The sequence below is a fragment of the Tinamus guttatus genome, unplaced genomic scaffold (assembly GCF_059628265.1).
Source record: "Tinamus guttatus ecotype Peru unplaced genomic scaffold, ASM5962826v1 Tinamus_guttatus_pri_ptg000492l, whole genome shotgun sequence".
Classification (NCBI taxonomy): Eukaryota; Metazoa; Chordata; class Aves; order Tinamiformes; family Tinamidae; genus Tinamus; species Tinamus guttatus.
In genome coordinates this window covers 1803985-1817327 of record NW_028289026.1, presented here as the reverse complement: position 1 = coordinate 1817327, position 13343 = coordinate 1803985, and the positions used below count along the sequence as shown (strand labels likewise).

General features: G+C 39.2%; 1 protein-coding gene across 1 annotated transcript; it reads left to right on the top strand.

The window, feature by feature from the left end:
* The first annotated feature begins 4063 nt into the window (after positions 1-4063).
* On the top strand, positions 4064-13078 carry DSCC1 (DNA replication and sister chromatid cohesion 1). Its single transcript, XM_088533333.1, is given in 10 exon segments — positions 4064-4387; positions 4389-4414; positions 5368-5536; positions 7342-7476; positions 7838-7928; positions 9024-9162; positions 9739-9791; positions 11137-11291; positions 11862-12010; positions 12840-13078. Coding segments are annotated over 10 exon segments (1350 nt in total). The 3' UTR covers positions 12949-13078.
* Positions 13079-13343: the final 265 nt, after the last annotated feature.

Here is a 13343-nt window from a genome sequence, read left to right as displayed (position 1 = left end):
AGAGGATAAACTACGAAAAGCACAAATACCACACAGAAAGGGGAAATTGTGTCATAAGGAAGTTTCAGTTAGGAATGGGATGGAATTGGAGAAGAAAAAATCTCCCTCAGAAATTAATTCTTCCAGAGCACAGATTAGTTTCTTGTCTCATAATTCTGGAGATTGACTGATTCCCACTCACCCTATCGTTTTTGTTCACCTCCTATCCTAGATATTCCTGAGCTCCTTGAGCATTTCACAAATTTAGTATAAGAAAATCTCCCTCACCTTCCTTTTCCCATTTTCTATGGAGGTGCAACATAACCAAAAGCCTTTATTATTATTATTATTATTATTATTAAACCACTGAATGTAACAGAGACAGGTGTTTGTTCAGTTACTTTTTGATTATGCCCACGTTGGTTTGCTTGGACAGAATTTTGATGAGACAGTTGTTTAAGGTGCTGTTTTAATTTTTCTCTTGTAGTTTTTCCCTTCTTTTCCTATGTTGGCTCTTTTCATGATCCTCTTGAACTTGTTATTTCTTTCCTTGGGATGCTTATTGGCTGCTGTCATCAGATAGGACTTTAACTGGGACATAATACAAATTGATCAATGCCTAGAACACAGAGTATGTAGCACTGTTTTGCTACTCTAGTTATTTATCCATTAAAAATAAAATAAAACAAAATGTAGAATGCCATCTACTCCAAGGGAGAGCAAAAGGGATCACTATAGGAAGAGTATAAAAAACCAACTGTCCTTCTTGGTAGGCTCTGGTGATTTAAGAGGAACCTGAGTTGTGACTAAAACCAGAACATTGTGCTTTATAAAGAACAGTACATCTAACTTTAATGAATTTATCTAGCTCTTCTGTGAATCGCTCTCATTTTTCACATCTTTCACATCTCAGAGGTACCACAAGGCATCGCATAGAGGACTCTTGTCTTCTACTACCCATAACTTACTTCCTGTTCATTGCATGATATTCCCCAGATCTTACACTTGAACAGAACAGACCATTCTTTCTTTTTTTTTTCCTTCCAGTCCATTTTTTATGCCTCTACTATATCTTCTTTCTCCATATTTAGCAAGTTAAAATGATCTGATCAGTTTAGTCTCTTTTTCTATGAAAATCAATCTGTATTTCTGATGTCCCAGAAAGCTGCTCTCTGTTTTTCCTGTGGTGGTTTAGAGTTAGTATGATTAGGCTACTATACAATGAGAATTTCATGTTATTCATGTGCACCATGAATATATACAATGGCATAACCCAAAATATGTCACAAAAAAACCCCCAAACAAACAAACAAAAAACAAACAAACAACAACAACAAAAAAAAACAAAGACAGAGGCAGAATTGGACTTCTTGTGCTCTACCTCCAGTTGGAGCCTCTACAGGTCCAACTACAATTGTGCCTTTTGGTGTCGAGACAAAACAGATACAACCAGTGATGGACATTTCCAGACAATGAGAAACTGTAGTTTAATGGGTGAAAATGCAAAGTTCAGGCTAATTCTAAATCTTGCAGGTGGCATTCCAACAATATGTCCTTGAATTGGGTTTTGTGATACTTTAATCAAGCTGAGCCTCTCTTGTGGAATAGTATCTTGTGGCTGGTAACTTGCTGTCTTATTAGATTTTGGTACAGAGCCTTTTTTTTTTTTTCTGGTGCCAGTTTTGCAACCACCTATACTGTGCTTTGAAGGACACCTCGGAGCTTTTAGCTCATGTTTGTTTCTTTCACATTTAACTACTCTTTGCATGCAGCCCATTTTTCTCATTTCTCATTTTCCCATTTTATTGTAGTTCCCATGCACTTGAATTGAAATCATGCCTGTGAAGTCACCCTCCCAATGGGCTGCCTGCTGACTAGAGGCTGATGCTGGTGATGTATAATGTTATAACATATGTTATCTCACCTTTATTGTTTTTTATCTTAATAGTGGAGCTTTGGAGTTATTTGAACTTGCATTCTTTGATGTCATAGCTGCCGTTGATTTATTTTGCTGCTCATATTCTTGTTTGAGTCCTGGGAAACATTACACATGGTCATGTACTTCAAAAGCAAGACTGCAATAATCTTATATAATCCATTTTATGACTTCTTAATTGCAGCCACTGTTTGTCACTTAGATTCTGCTAAAACCAGCTTCAGTTAACATTAATCAATGGAAAAACTACATCAAAGTTTTTCTTGCTGGATACTTATCTTCACCCCCTCCCTTCCTAGCTGAGGATACAGGCTACTCAAAGCTTCAGTTCTACTTCTCACTTACACTGGGACCTGTTGAAAAGAGGGGTACCTTTTACCTGTACTCTTACAGCAGTTACTTACAGCCCTTACCATGTAGCTCGGGGGACTGACTTGAGTTGATCAATTAATTTAGGATAGATTTGTTACTCCCTCAACTCTTTCTGCCATCCAACTACTGGAGGAGTTCACCCCTGCGTGTACTGCGGTGCTGTGTATATGCTTCTGAATCTCAGCAGTTCCAGCCCAGCTCAAACTGAAATCAGTTCTAGTGTTAATACACTACAGTGGAAGGTAAGCAGCTCCAGAACAAATTTAAAAAATCCACATTAATTTCAGGCTTGTATCAAACTCCATAACCACAGCATGAATTACATCATAAATATTTGTCTGCAGCAACATTCACAGTTCAGTATCTCTTCTTTTTTTATGTTGTCCACATTCATTAAATCATACTTCTTTTCAGAAGCTAATGTTATGAATTCCTAGTTAAACGCTGAGTGGTTGTAATTAAAATAACACAAATCAGTTCTTAGTTCTGTCTGACCTCAGATGTTCTCCATGAAAAACAAAACAAAACAACAACAACAACAAAAAAAAAAAACCCAAAGAAACAATTTTTTTTTTTCCTGGGCAATGAAACTAATGGAGCCATGTTTTTTTTGTATGGATCTTTGTCTACTATTTTGCTGATTGGCCAGCCAGCTCTCAGGATGGATCAGACCTGTTTTGTAACTGCTTTCCCCTAAACAGCAGATCTATTATATTGTACAGCCACTGATTTCCACAAAATTTGTAGGAACTTCACCTGTCAGATTTGTCTGAACTCGGACAACAGCTTCAAGAGTGATTAGTGAGCAAAGTCAGAGAACACATAACAGGCAGCACAATCATAAACGTTTCAGTTCCTTGGGAAATAAGTTAAAAATAAAAATCATGTAAGGACAGAATTATTAGGCTAAATAATACCAGTCAGATAAACTAAATGTTTGGTTCAGTGTCAAGACGTTCTGAGTACTGATTCTATAAATTTGTCTTGAATCCTGTTGCTTAGTTCTGTCAGAATCGCTTTTCTTTTATTCCACAGACTGAAAAGGAGCAGAAACAGGCATGTAAGTTCATTGGGATATTGTACAAATATAAAGTATGAGTTAAAACAGAGAATTAATACTGTGAATAAGCAAGAGCCTTTGACAGAGGTAACCTGCTCATTACTCCGGCGAAAGTCTTCTCCCGGGCCGATCGCCTCATCAACACCACTGGAGCAAAGCACCTGCAAAGGCAGGAGATGCTTCCCTTGGCCACGCGTGACAAGGATCCTGATCTGCCAGCCTGGGTCCCAGACCACCCTATCCCACTGTGCGATGCTGCTATAAATATGCCTGGGCAGGACAAGCGCGGCTGCTATGATCCCCTCCTTCCTGAGAATCCCATCCTGGCTCCGCATGAGCGTGGACCTCGAGCGTGGACCTCGTTGGCCTGAGTGTTGGGTTTATAAACGCGCTCACGCGGAGCACCGGGAGGCTCTGCGAGAGGAGAGGCACAGCTGAGGCACACAACGGCACCAGGCCAAGTGCTCCTACGCTCAGTGTAGCTGGGTGAGGACTTGTGCCTGGGAGCTGTTTTTAAACTACATATTTCAATAGGGTTAAAAATGTCCCCGGGGCAGACATGAGGAGGTCCCCAGAGGCGGTCCCGGGAACAGCAGTGCAGCTCCAGGGGCTCGCAGGCAGCTAGGGACATGGTTTAGCAGGCACGGTGGTGAGGGGTTTACGCTTGGACTTGAGATCCTGGACGTCTTTTCCCACCATGATGATTCTTTGATTCCATGGCGCTCTCTTCCGCCATCCTGGCTCCCTCAGAGCATCAGCACCCGCGGCAGAGCGCCCGCCCGCCTCACGCGGCGCAGCCGGCACCGCCGCCAACCAGAACATCAAGGTGCCGGCGGGCCCGCCCGCGGCGCGGCCGCCTCCGCGGGGGCGGAGCGGCGCGGGCGGGCGCGGAGCAGCCATGCGGCGGCCGCGAGGAGGTGGAGGCCACGCTGCAGACGGCCAAGCTGAACGCGGCGGAGCTGCTGCCGGCCGCGCAGTGCCTGCGCTTCGGCCCGCAGGCGGGCGCCGGGTGCTGCCTGCTGCAGCTGGAGCCGGCGCTCTTGCGCCGAGCTGCGCGCGGGGCGCAGGTAGCGCGCAAGGCGGGCGGGCGGCGCGGGCGGGCGCGCGCAACAGCTGCAGCTCGCGCCTCCCTCAGGGGCGGCCCCGGCCGCGGCGGCGGGAAGCGGGAGGCGGCGGCTAAGGGCGCCGGTGCCGGCACCGAGGGCCTGAACTTGCTTTGCAAGTTTGTTCGCTGCAAACACCGCAGCGAAGGATACACAAAATGAATAAAAAATGCCCTCCTTTCTTGAGAGCAATGCCGGTGGCATTAGTGTGATAAAAGTATTTTAAGTGATGCATTCGAGCTCCCTCTAAAAGTATATGGAGGCCTGGGAGAAACCCACCGCTCCCCTGTTGCCGTCGTTCTCGCTCATGGTCCTATGTAATCGGCCTTGTAAACTGGGGAGGGGGGTTTCCCTTGCTTCGGTGTCCTGGGTTGCTCTAGAGAATTTTATTTTTATTTATTTGTTTGTTGTCTCTCCAGAATTAATTGCAAGGAAATAAGCTTGCTTCTCGGAGGGATCGGAGGGCACTGCATGACTGGCACTGCCCGCCTTGCTTTTTCCTTGTCTCCTGGGGTTGCTGTCAGCCCTTGTTAAAGAAGACCTTTAGCTGTAATGTGAATTAAATTAGTGAAGTAATCTCTGCTTGAAGCATCACTAATTCCATGCTATAGGCTTTTGTGTGTGTGTGTGAATCAGTAGGTGAAGAAGTTAGACTGTAATTGCAGAAAATCTTGGCATGGCTTGTTTTCAGGGTGAAAAACAGGACGTGAAAAACACACATCGCATTAAGATATTTTGGCTTGACACCTTCACATTTTGTATACTGTGATTACTGTTACCAAGTATAACTGCAGTTTATAACTTCCTTACTGTAGCACATGTTTTAAAAATTGGCTGACAAACTTAATAGGTGGTCATGTCAAAATAGAGGTACATCTTAATCATCTTAATTTTTGTGCTTTTTTTTTTTCTTTCAGTTTAGTGATCCGTGGTGAAAAGGATGAGCAAGCTGTGTTGTGCAGCAAAGATAAAACCTATGAAATGAAAATAGCAGACACCTCAAATATGCTCCTCTGTGTTCCTGGTTGCAAAACTCCAGAACAGCTGAAGGCAGATGAAGAATCTTGTGACATTATTCATGCACAGGTATACCTGCCTGGGCTTTTGTTCATTTGCCTTTATTCTCTGATTTTTTGTTCTCTGTAATTGCTTGTAATTTATCCAAGATGCTCATATGAAATGCTAGCTGGGATTCAGCTGCCTAAACACACACTCTAGTGCCATTTAGATGCCTTGTCATATAGGTCCAGCTGCCCCTCCAGGAGGACCTGGGTCCCCTGTGGGTCTCAGTGTATCTAACAGTCCTGTGAGGATGTTTTGATAGAGGTGGTTTAGTAATTCATGAAAATTATTGTTTCTCAGAGGTTCAGGGTTTATTTTTAGTGGGCAGTGATTACCTGTGTTAAGTATTAAAAGGTTTCAAAGAATACCTAATTTGTCTGGGTTAGCAGCTGTTCTAAAAGCAAGCTGTTTGCAAATCCATTCTTATGAGTCCTTTCCCCCAAAAAACAGATTATACAATGTCCTGCCTGATTTTTTTTTTTTTTTATAGGTACAGAAATGTATTAAAAAGTGACTGTTATTCAACCAGCATATCTGGAAAGGTCTGTTGGAGTAGATGATTTTAGTGTTCTGAGTTTAAAGAAGTCATTATTCTTTGTTCTTTTGAACTGTAGTTAATAAAACTGTACTAAAAATAGTTAGGAGAAGCTTATTACCTGCTAATTATGTCCATTAGAGCAAATAATGACATAATTAAGGAACAATCCTGATTGTTCTTAGGTGACATAATACTCAAAAACAATATGACTTTCCTCCATGAAACGACAGCAGTTAGCAAAATTAAAACTAATTTAAAGTGGATTCATGAAAAAGTAGTATTATTCTGTATTCTCTTTTGGTATGTTTAGTGATCTCACTAATTCTCTGAAGTCACACATGTCAAAATAATACAGATGTGATTTGACTTGGAATTATTTGAGGGGGAGGAGGTTATGTTTACCAGCTTTCTTAATGCTTTCAAAAACTTTATGTTGTGTATTGACACTGAAAAATCTGGGAGATAGCAAAAGATCCTATGCACTGCCAGTCTTTACAGTTGATCAGTGCTGTTCTATCCTACCACTTGGCAGGATATTTATAGGACCAAAGCATCTATCATTATACTTACCTTATATAGACTAAATCTAGTTGTGAACTTTGAATTATAAATTGATATGATTTGTTTGCTATGTAGAGTACTGTCTTGCTCATTGCTATATTGCTCAGAAAAAAAATCTTGTCAGAAAAATCTTAAAACACATAAATGCTATTCATTCCACATGGAGAAAAAATGTAGAACTTTCATCAGGAATTAAGTATTTATCAGAATCTTATGCCAAGGAAGCTATGGAATAAGTAGATTAAAAACTGTAGGCTTTCTCTATATTAGAATTTGGATAGAGCTTGTCCTACATACAGGTTGTTTCCTTACAGTTGATTTAAAGGGATGAAAGTGGGATCATACAGACAGGATTTTATGGGAGTTGTGCCTATAGTATTAAGAGGAAAAACCGATTGGCAAGGATTGTGCAGGACTGTGTCTCATTGCTGTATTCCATTATTTGCACAAAGACACAATGTAGAGATAGTCTCTTCCTCTTTGTTATGTGCACTGTAAGCGTATTTTTATCAACAAATTCTGTATTTTTATTCTTTATTCACAGTGGTAAAATTCGATGTTGAAATATTACAGTGATTATCTCATTCTTAAAGTTGTTAGCCTGCTTAGGAAAAAAAAAATCTTCCCAATAACTAGATTAAAACTCTTTGCTAGTAGTTTTTGGTAAGCTCCTTTGAATGTATATGATAGATACAAGAGTTTCAGGTGTGTCTTCACTTTCTCACCGTAGATTGCTGGCTTTTCCAATAACTACTGGGAATTAAGGAGATGCCGACCTAAACTGAAGAAGCTGAGGAAGCTTTTAATGGAAGATCCATATGAGGGGCCAGACTGTGCAAAAGATCAAGCTTCAGCTGCTTCAAAGGTAAGTCAGCTCAATGGCGCATCTTCTTGTAAATGGTAATGAGCAAATTGAAGTAAAGACACTTTCTGAACCAGTTGAAATATCATTACTGTCATGTTTTGTGGTTCATCTGTGGGTTGATTTATTTATAATCTATTACTCTAAACTAGGTGGCAATTTTTAGTAGTTCCACTGATTGTAGCAGGTAAGTTCAATGTCTTTTTTCTTGTTTTACCATAGAAGGAAACTGGAAATTTCTTTTGTTTTAATGTAAGGGAGCTAAAGTAACACGGAGAAAGGATAACCTGTTTCTTCTCTCCCTCCCTCCTTTCTTCTCTCTCTCCATTTTTTCTTTCTTTTTTTTTTTTTATCCTCATTGCAGTATACAACAGAAGATTTATTAAATGTGGTTCAAGCAAGTGAAGAAGAAATAATGCACCAGTTGCAGGTTTTAGATGCCTGCCAAATTGAAGGTATTTGTTTCTACAGAATATTATTGCCTATGTTTTTGTCTCCACAGGTATCTGTGTTGTCTTTTTCAAAGGGCCATTCTACATGCTTATTTCGCCAGGTGTAAATTAGGCCTTAGCTATGGTGCAGTGTCCTAAAATCTGTTTCTGTATTTCCTATACCTTTATTTGCTATGAAGCTGATTTAAAAAAAAAAAAAAAGCAACTAAACAAAGAAAAAATTAAACCAAAAGCCACTGTGCAGGCCTTGACTCGTCTGGCTCTTCTGGGAGTACTTCTAGGAATGCTGGCGACAGAGTATCCCAGCTGAACCTTTTTGCTGGTTGTGGTGGGTGGCTCCCATTGCTTAATGGGAGACATTCTTGCAGAGAGACTTTCCTGGTCACTTAAAATTGCCTGACACCATCCTGCCAGTTATGGGCATAGCTAATAGAGCACTCACTACACTTCTAAGGTAGTGGTGCTTTAAAAAATAAAAAATAAACTGGACTAAGCAGGTTGTTGAGATCACTGTTCAGAGACAGCAGGGTGACTCTGGATGGGTCAGTTTCCCTCAATTCCTGCTTTGTCAGATCTGTATTTTTATGGTGGCAGGACCTGAACTAACCCTCTTCAGAGCCGGTGTCTTCCCAGTTCTGCTGCTTCCAGGAGCACATGGCTGGGATACAAGATGTGGTTCTGCATTGCTGGGTATCAGTGAGCAGGTTTCACTTGTTTGGGTGGGCTTTGCACTGCAAGGAAGTAGTTAAACTCCCTATCACAGCTGGTCTGGAAATCAGTTCAGTTTGGTTCATGCAGTTCTGTGCTCAAATTAATAGTTTTTCTCAGTTTATTTTATGATAGGTTTAGAACTATTTGTGGCAGTCAGTCTACATAAACAACTATGAATAATTAAGAGTTGATGCTATTTTTTTCTTCTTTATGCTTGCTAATCTCTTCTTTCTCTTACTCTTAATCCTGAAGAAGTCAGAATACTGTCTCTGAACTTTGGAAAGGTGGGACCTAAGTTTCAGAATTCTGTTATGTACCTTCATGGGAATAGATTTAAGGTGCTAGTGCTTCCGTTCTGAGACTGTTACGTGCTTTTCTATTTGGCAGGATATTGGAGAATTCTAAACTTTGACTATGAGGTAAAACTCTTGAATCATGTGACTCAGCTAATAGACTCAGAGTCTTGGTCTTTCAGTAAGGTCCCTTTAAACATCTGTCTTCAAGAACTTGGACCTTTAGAGCCCACGTAAGCAAAATTTTTCTTCTTTTTTTATTACTTAGAAGTGTCTCTAGTCATTATCAACACTTATGTTTATTAGAAATATATTCAACCCTATTAAACTCTAGATTCCAATTCCTGTCATGTTATTAAATTTTCTCTGTCTCTAAAACATGCAAGTGCATTAGTAGTCCTCTGGTATATCCACCCAGGAAAACATAACTGTTGTGTGTCTTTGGAGGCAAGAATTACTTCTAAACCTTCAGGTATCCAGCTAGTTTTATTGATTGATGCAAGGTCTTCTTGGAGGTGTGTGTGTGTGTGTGTGTGTATATATATATATATATATGATATGATATACACATATGATATGATATACACACACATATATATATACACACATATATGTGTGTGTGTGTATATATATATATATATAAATAAATATCTGTAATACCTATTCCTTTATCTTCTTTTGGTAATGTGCTATGAAACATTGGGCAAGAAACAGTTGAGAATATTTTCACATACAATTATTAAACCATAATGTCTTTTGTCATATATAAGAGATAGTGGCAAGTAGTTTTAATTTCTGATCTTTTTCAGAGAGATGATAGAACATATTCTGCTAAGCTATGGAAGGAAATACACCGATGGAGGTAAGTTGGGAAAAGCATACATATTTAAATGTGCACATTGTTCACAAATAACTGAAGATTTTATTAGGATCCTCAAACAAATGAATTCACTGCAATGGCAATACAAAGAAGGACATAATACTGAGATAAAAATCAGTAAAAACTTTAGAGAAAGTTTCTTAGGGAGAATACTATTCAACTGTAGAATACAACACTAGGGAAAATATGGATTACAGGTATCTAAAGTGATCTAAAGAGGTATCTAAAGGTATCTAAAGTGAAAACATCTAAAGATATCTTCATAGTTTTTAATTAAAGACAGATCTCTGGTATAATTTGAATGTAATTTATTTAATGGAATTAATTATTTGGTTATACAAACTAGTCTGTCCTGCAAAATTTTATAGCGCTTTGATGGAACATGCAGACAAACCATGTGTATCTAGAATTTCAGATTGTAATGGCAAGTTTGAAAAAAAATGCTTGGAAAGACAAGATTCCACCTGAAAAGGAGGTGCTGAAGTCTAGGCTCCTGAAGGGAGTTTTCTTGTGCATGAGCTCAGGCAGCTAAACTTTCAGACAGTGGAAATCCAGGGCTCTATTCATTTGCTTGAAGCCAGGGATCTAATGCCATTTGAGATAAGCCAAGTATTCTCTGCGGGCTGGTCCAAAAGGACGCACGTCTGCCATGGGTGGCATCTAATCTACATCTGAATTCTTTCCTGTAGCTCCTTTCATCTCACCCTTGGCTGAATCAGGAGTTGGACTCAACCTTAAATGCCATAGGAGAGCATTTCTAGGAACACAAATTATCAGATTATATTTTTTTAGTATCCCTAGACGGGTTGTGCAGGGAACAAGTTCAAATTGCAGTCTGCAGGACTGAAAGGTGGAAAGTGGTTTTTATGCCTGTGCTTGTTCAGAGAATTTTAACCAAGTCACTGAGAACGAAAAATTCTCCTTATTGCTTTCATCATCCCATATTAATAATTGTAACTGGGGAAGTGAAGCTTTTGTTGAATTGGGCAGTTGCAGAGATCCAACCCCGTTAATACCAGCCATTCAGAAATGTGAATGAAAGCTAAATAAGAAATAGCAATACACTGAGGAAAAGAAGATATTTTATCTTGGGGTGGGGGAACAATCCACGCACATTAGTATGCTCTGTGGCCAGAGCAGTGCTGAATTATTTGTCCTTCAGAATAGAGAATATCCTGTCATTTAGCCAAGCCATGTTACTTCTCTGGGAAGAGGAGAAATGGATTACTTGGTCTGTAGATTATAGAGTGGAGATATGAGAGTATTCTTTTATTTTATTAGCCAAAAAAACAAGAACCCAAAACACTTTTTTTTTGTTTCTTATCAGCGGAAGTTTACTTTGAAATGAATGAAGATAAAATATGCCGAACTACAGCACGAATGCTCTTACAAAATGCAGTTAAATTCAATCTAGCAGATTTTCAAGAAGTCTGGCAACAAAGTGTCCCAGAAGGGCTGACTACAAGGCTTGAGCAGCTCAAGGTAAAAAACATAAAGAAATATGGGTTCTTTTGCAGCTAAACTGTTAACTAACCTGTGTGCTATGGAGACATGAGAGGTCAATGGTAGTGGTTTTGTGTCAGCTTCTGAGCTAAAGCACTTTTTATGGCTTCTTTATAGTCATACATAGTGTGAAATTATGACAGTTCAGGTTTCTCTAAGAGTCTGATACATCTCATTTTTTGAAGGAAGAAGCAATTGTAGAGTTAATACTTGTAAATAAAACACAGAAGCTGAAACTACAGGGTAACAGATTGTAAAGACAAACAGTAGTGTTGCAAATATTGCAGAAATTCTGTTCCTGAAAGGAGACAGCCTTGTCATAACTTAATGAGTTCCCCTTCCTTCTTGTCATCCAGGGAATGACAAATGCTGCATACATAACAGCACGTTCTTTTTTCCCTTTGTTGCCTCTGCTATTGCAATTACAGAAGGCTTTGGAAGGCATTTTGTATGGATTACTGCTAAAAGAAAGTTTAATTGTCTTTAGTGGGTTTTTTTGTTGTTGTTATTACTAATTGTTAAACAGTTTCTCTGATTCTGGTCTAATAGGGTCTGGCTCTTGTGGACAGAAACTCCAGACCAGAGACCATCTGTCTGCTGAAAGTAGAAGACTTACCTGAGGATAATCAGGAAAGGTTCAACAGCTTGTTTAGCATACGAGAAAAATGGACAGAAGAGGATATTACTCCCTATATACAGTAAGGATGTAGTTGAATAAAGACTATTTTAAAAAATAAATAAGACAGTGAAATGTAAAGAACTATTATATATTTAGTGTTCACATTCTGCCTTTTTTGCCTGTCTGATTTTTTTTATCAGCTATGATTCTTAAATACTACACTTTTGTCTTAGATTACTACAAATTCTATATGGATATTTTTAGCACCCCACTCACCTCCAAAAAAAAAATCAAGTTGTATTTGACCTTTGGTGAAAAGTATGTCCCACCAAACTGAAACAGAGTATCAACTCTCTCCTTTGAGGTAGAAATGTAACTATACTAGCTCAAAGGATAAAGTTCTAATTTCTAGTTTGTCTCCGTATTTATAAATCGAGAGCAATGTAGAGCAATAGTGCTTCCCTTGCTGGATCCTTCGTTCTTTTTGGTGGTTAACATTTATATTACAATGCTATCTGGAATGTCCAGCCAGGATACATAGATGAGAACGCAGAAATAACTACATCAATCCATGAGGAGAGTTTCAGAATTTAATGTAATGTAATTAAATATTTGCAAACCTGACCGTTTTACTCAATTGCAAACCCTTTAAAGAGTAAAAAAACAACCAAACAAAAACTCTCACTTGTTTCTGAAATAAATAGTATGGTTTTGTCTGCTGCTAAAACATACCAAATCAAGCCAAAATGTCAATTTTAGGTAATTTAGAGCATTTTATGGCAGTTACTTTTTTTTTTTTTCTTACAAGACCCCAGTTAGCTGGCTGCTGTGTTTACAATTATTTTACTGAATCAATGTGTAGAAGAATGTCTTTAACACCAATGTAACCTGCTTTATTCCTTATACAGAGACTTATGTGCAGAGAAGCAGACCGTTGGTGCACTTCTGACCAAGTATGCCCGTTCCTCCATGCTGAATGGTGTCAAAGTTTATAACTCGAGAAGACCCATCTCTTAAGAAGTCTTGCTTTAAGAACTGGCAATCCTGAAGGATATAACAGTTTTGCTCCTCTTGTCTTCGGGGGAGAAAAAGTCATTAATCAACTGTATGCAGTGTTCTCAAGTTAAAGCAGCTAAGTGTTTTGAAGGAGCCCTGTTTTCTGCTCAGCTAAGTAGAGTGCAGGGGAATTGACTTCTTTGAAGAAAAAATATTAAGTGTAGCCTGTTTCCTACTCCTTTCCTTCTTTTCTTTTCTCTTGGTATATGTAGTCACTCCAGAAGGAGAGCTACTCCTTGAATTTTGTCTATACATAAACCAAAGACTGGCATTAAATCCTTTACTATAATAGCTGAATATAGGTTTCCAACAGCAAAATGGGAATGTTTAGTCATTTGCCTATCAGTGAATGTTCT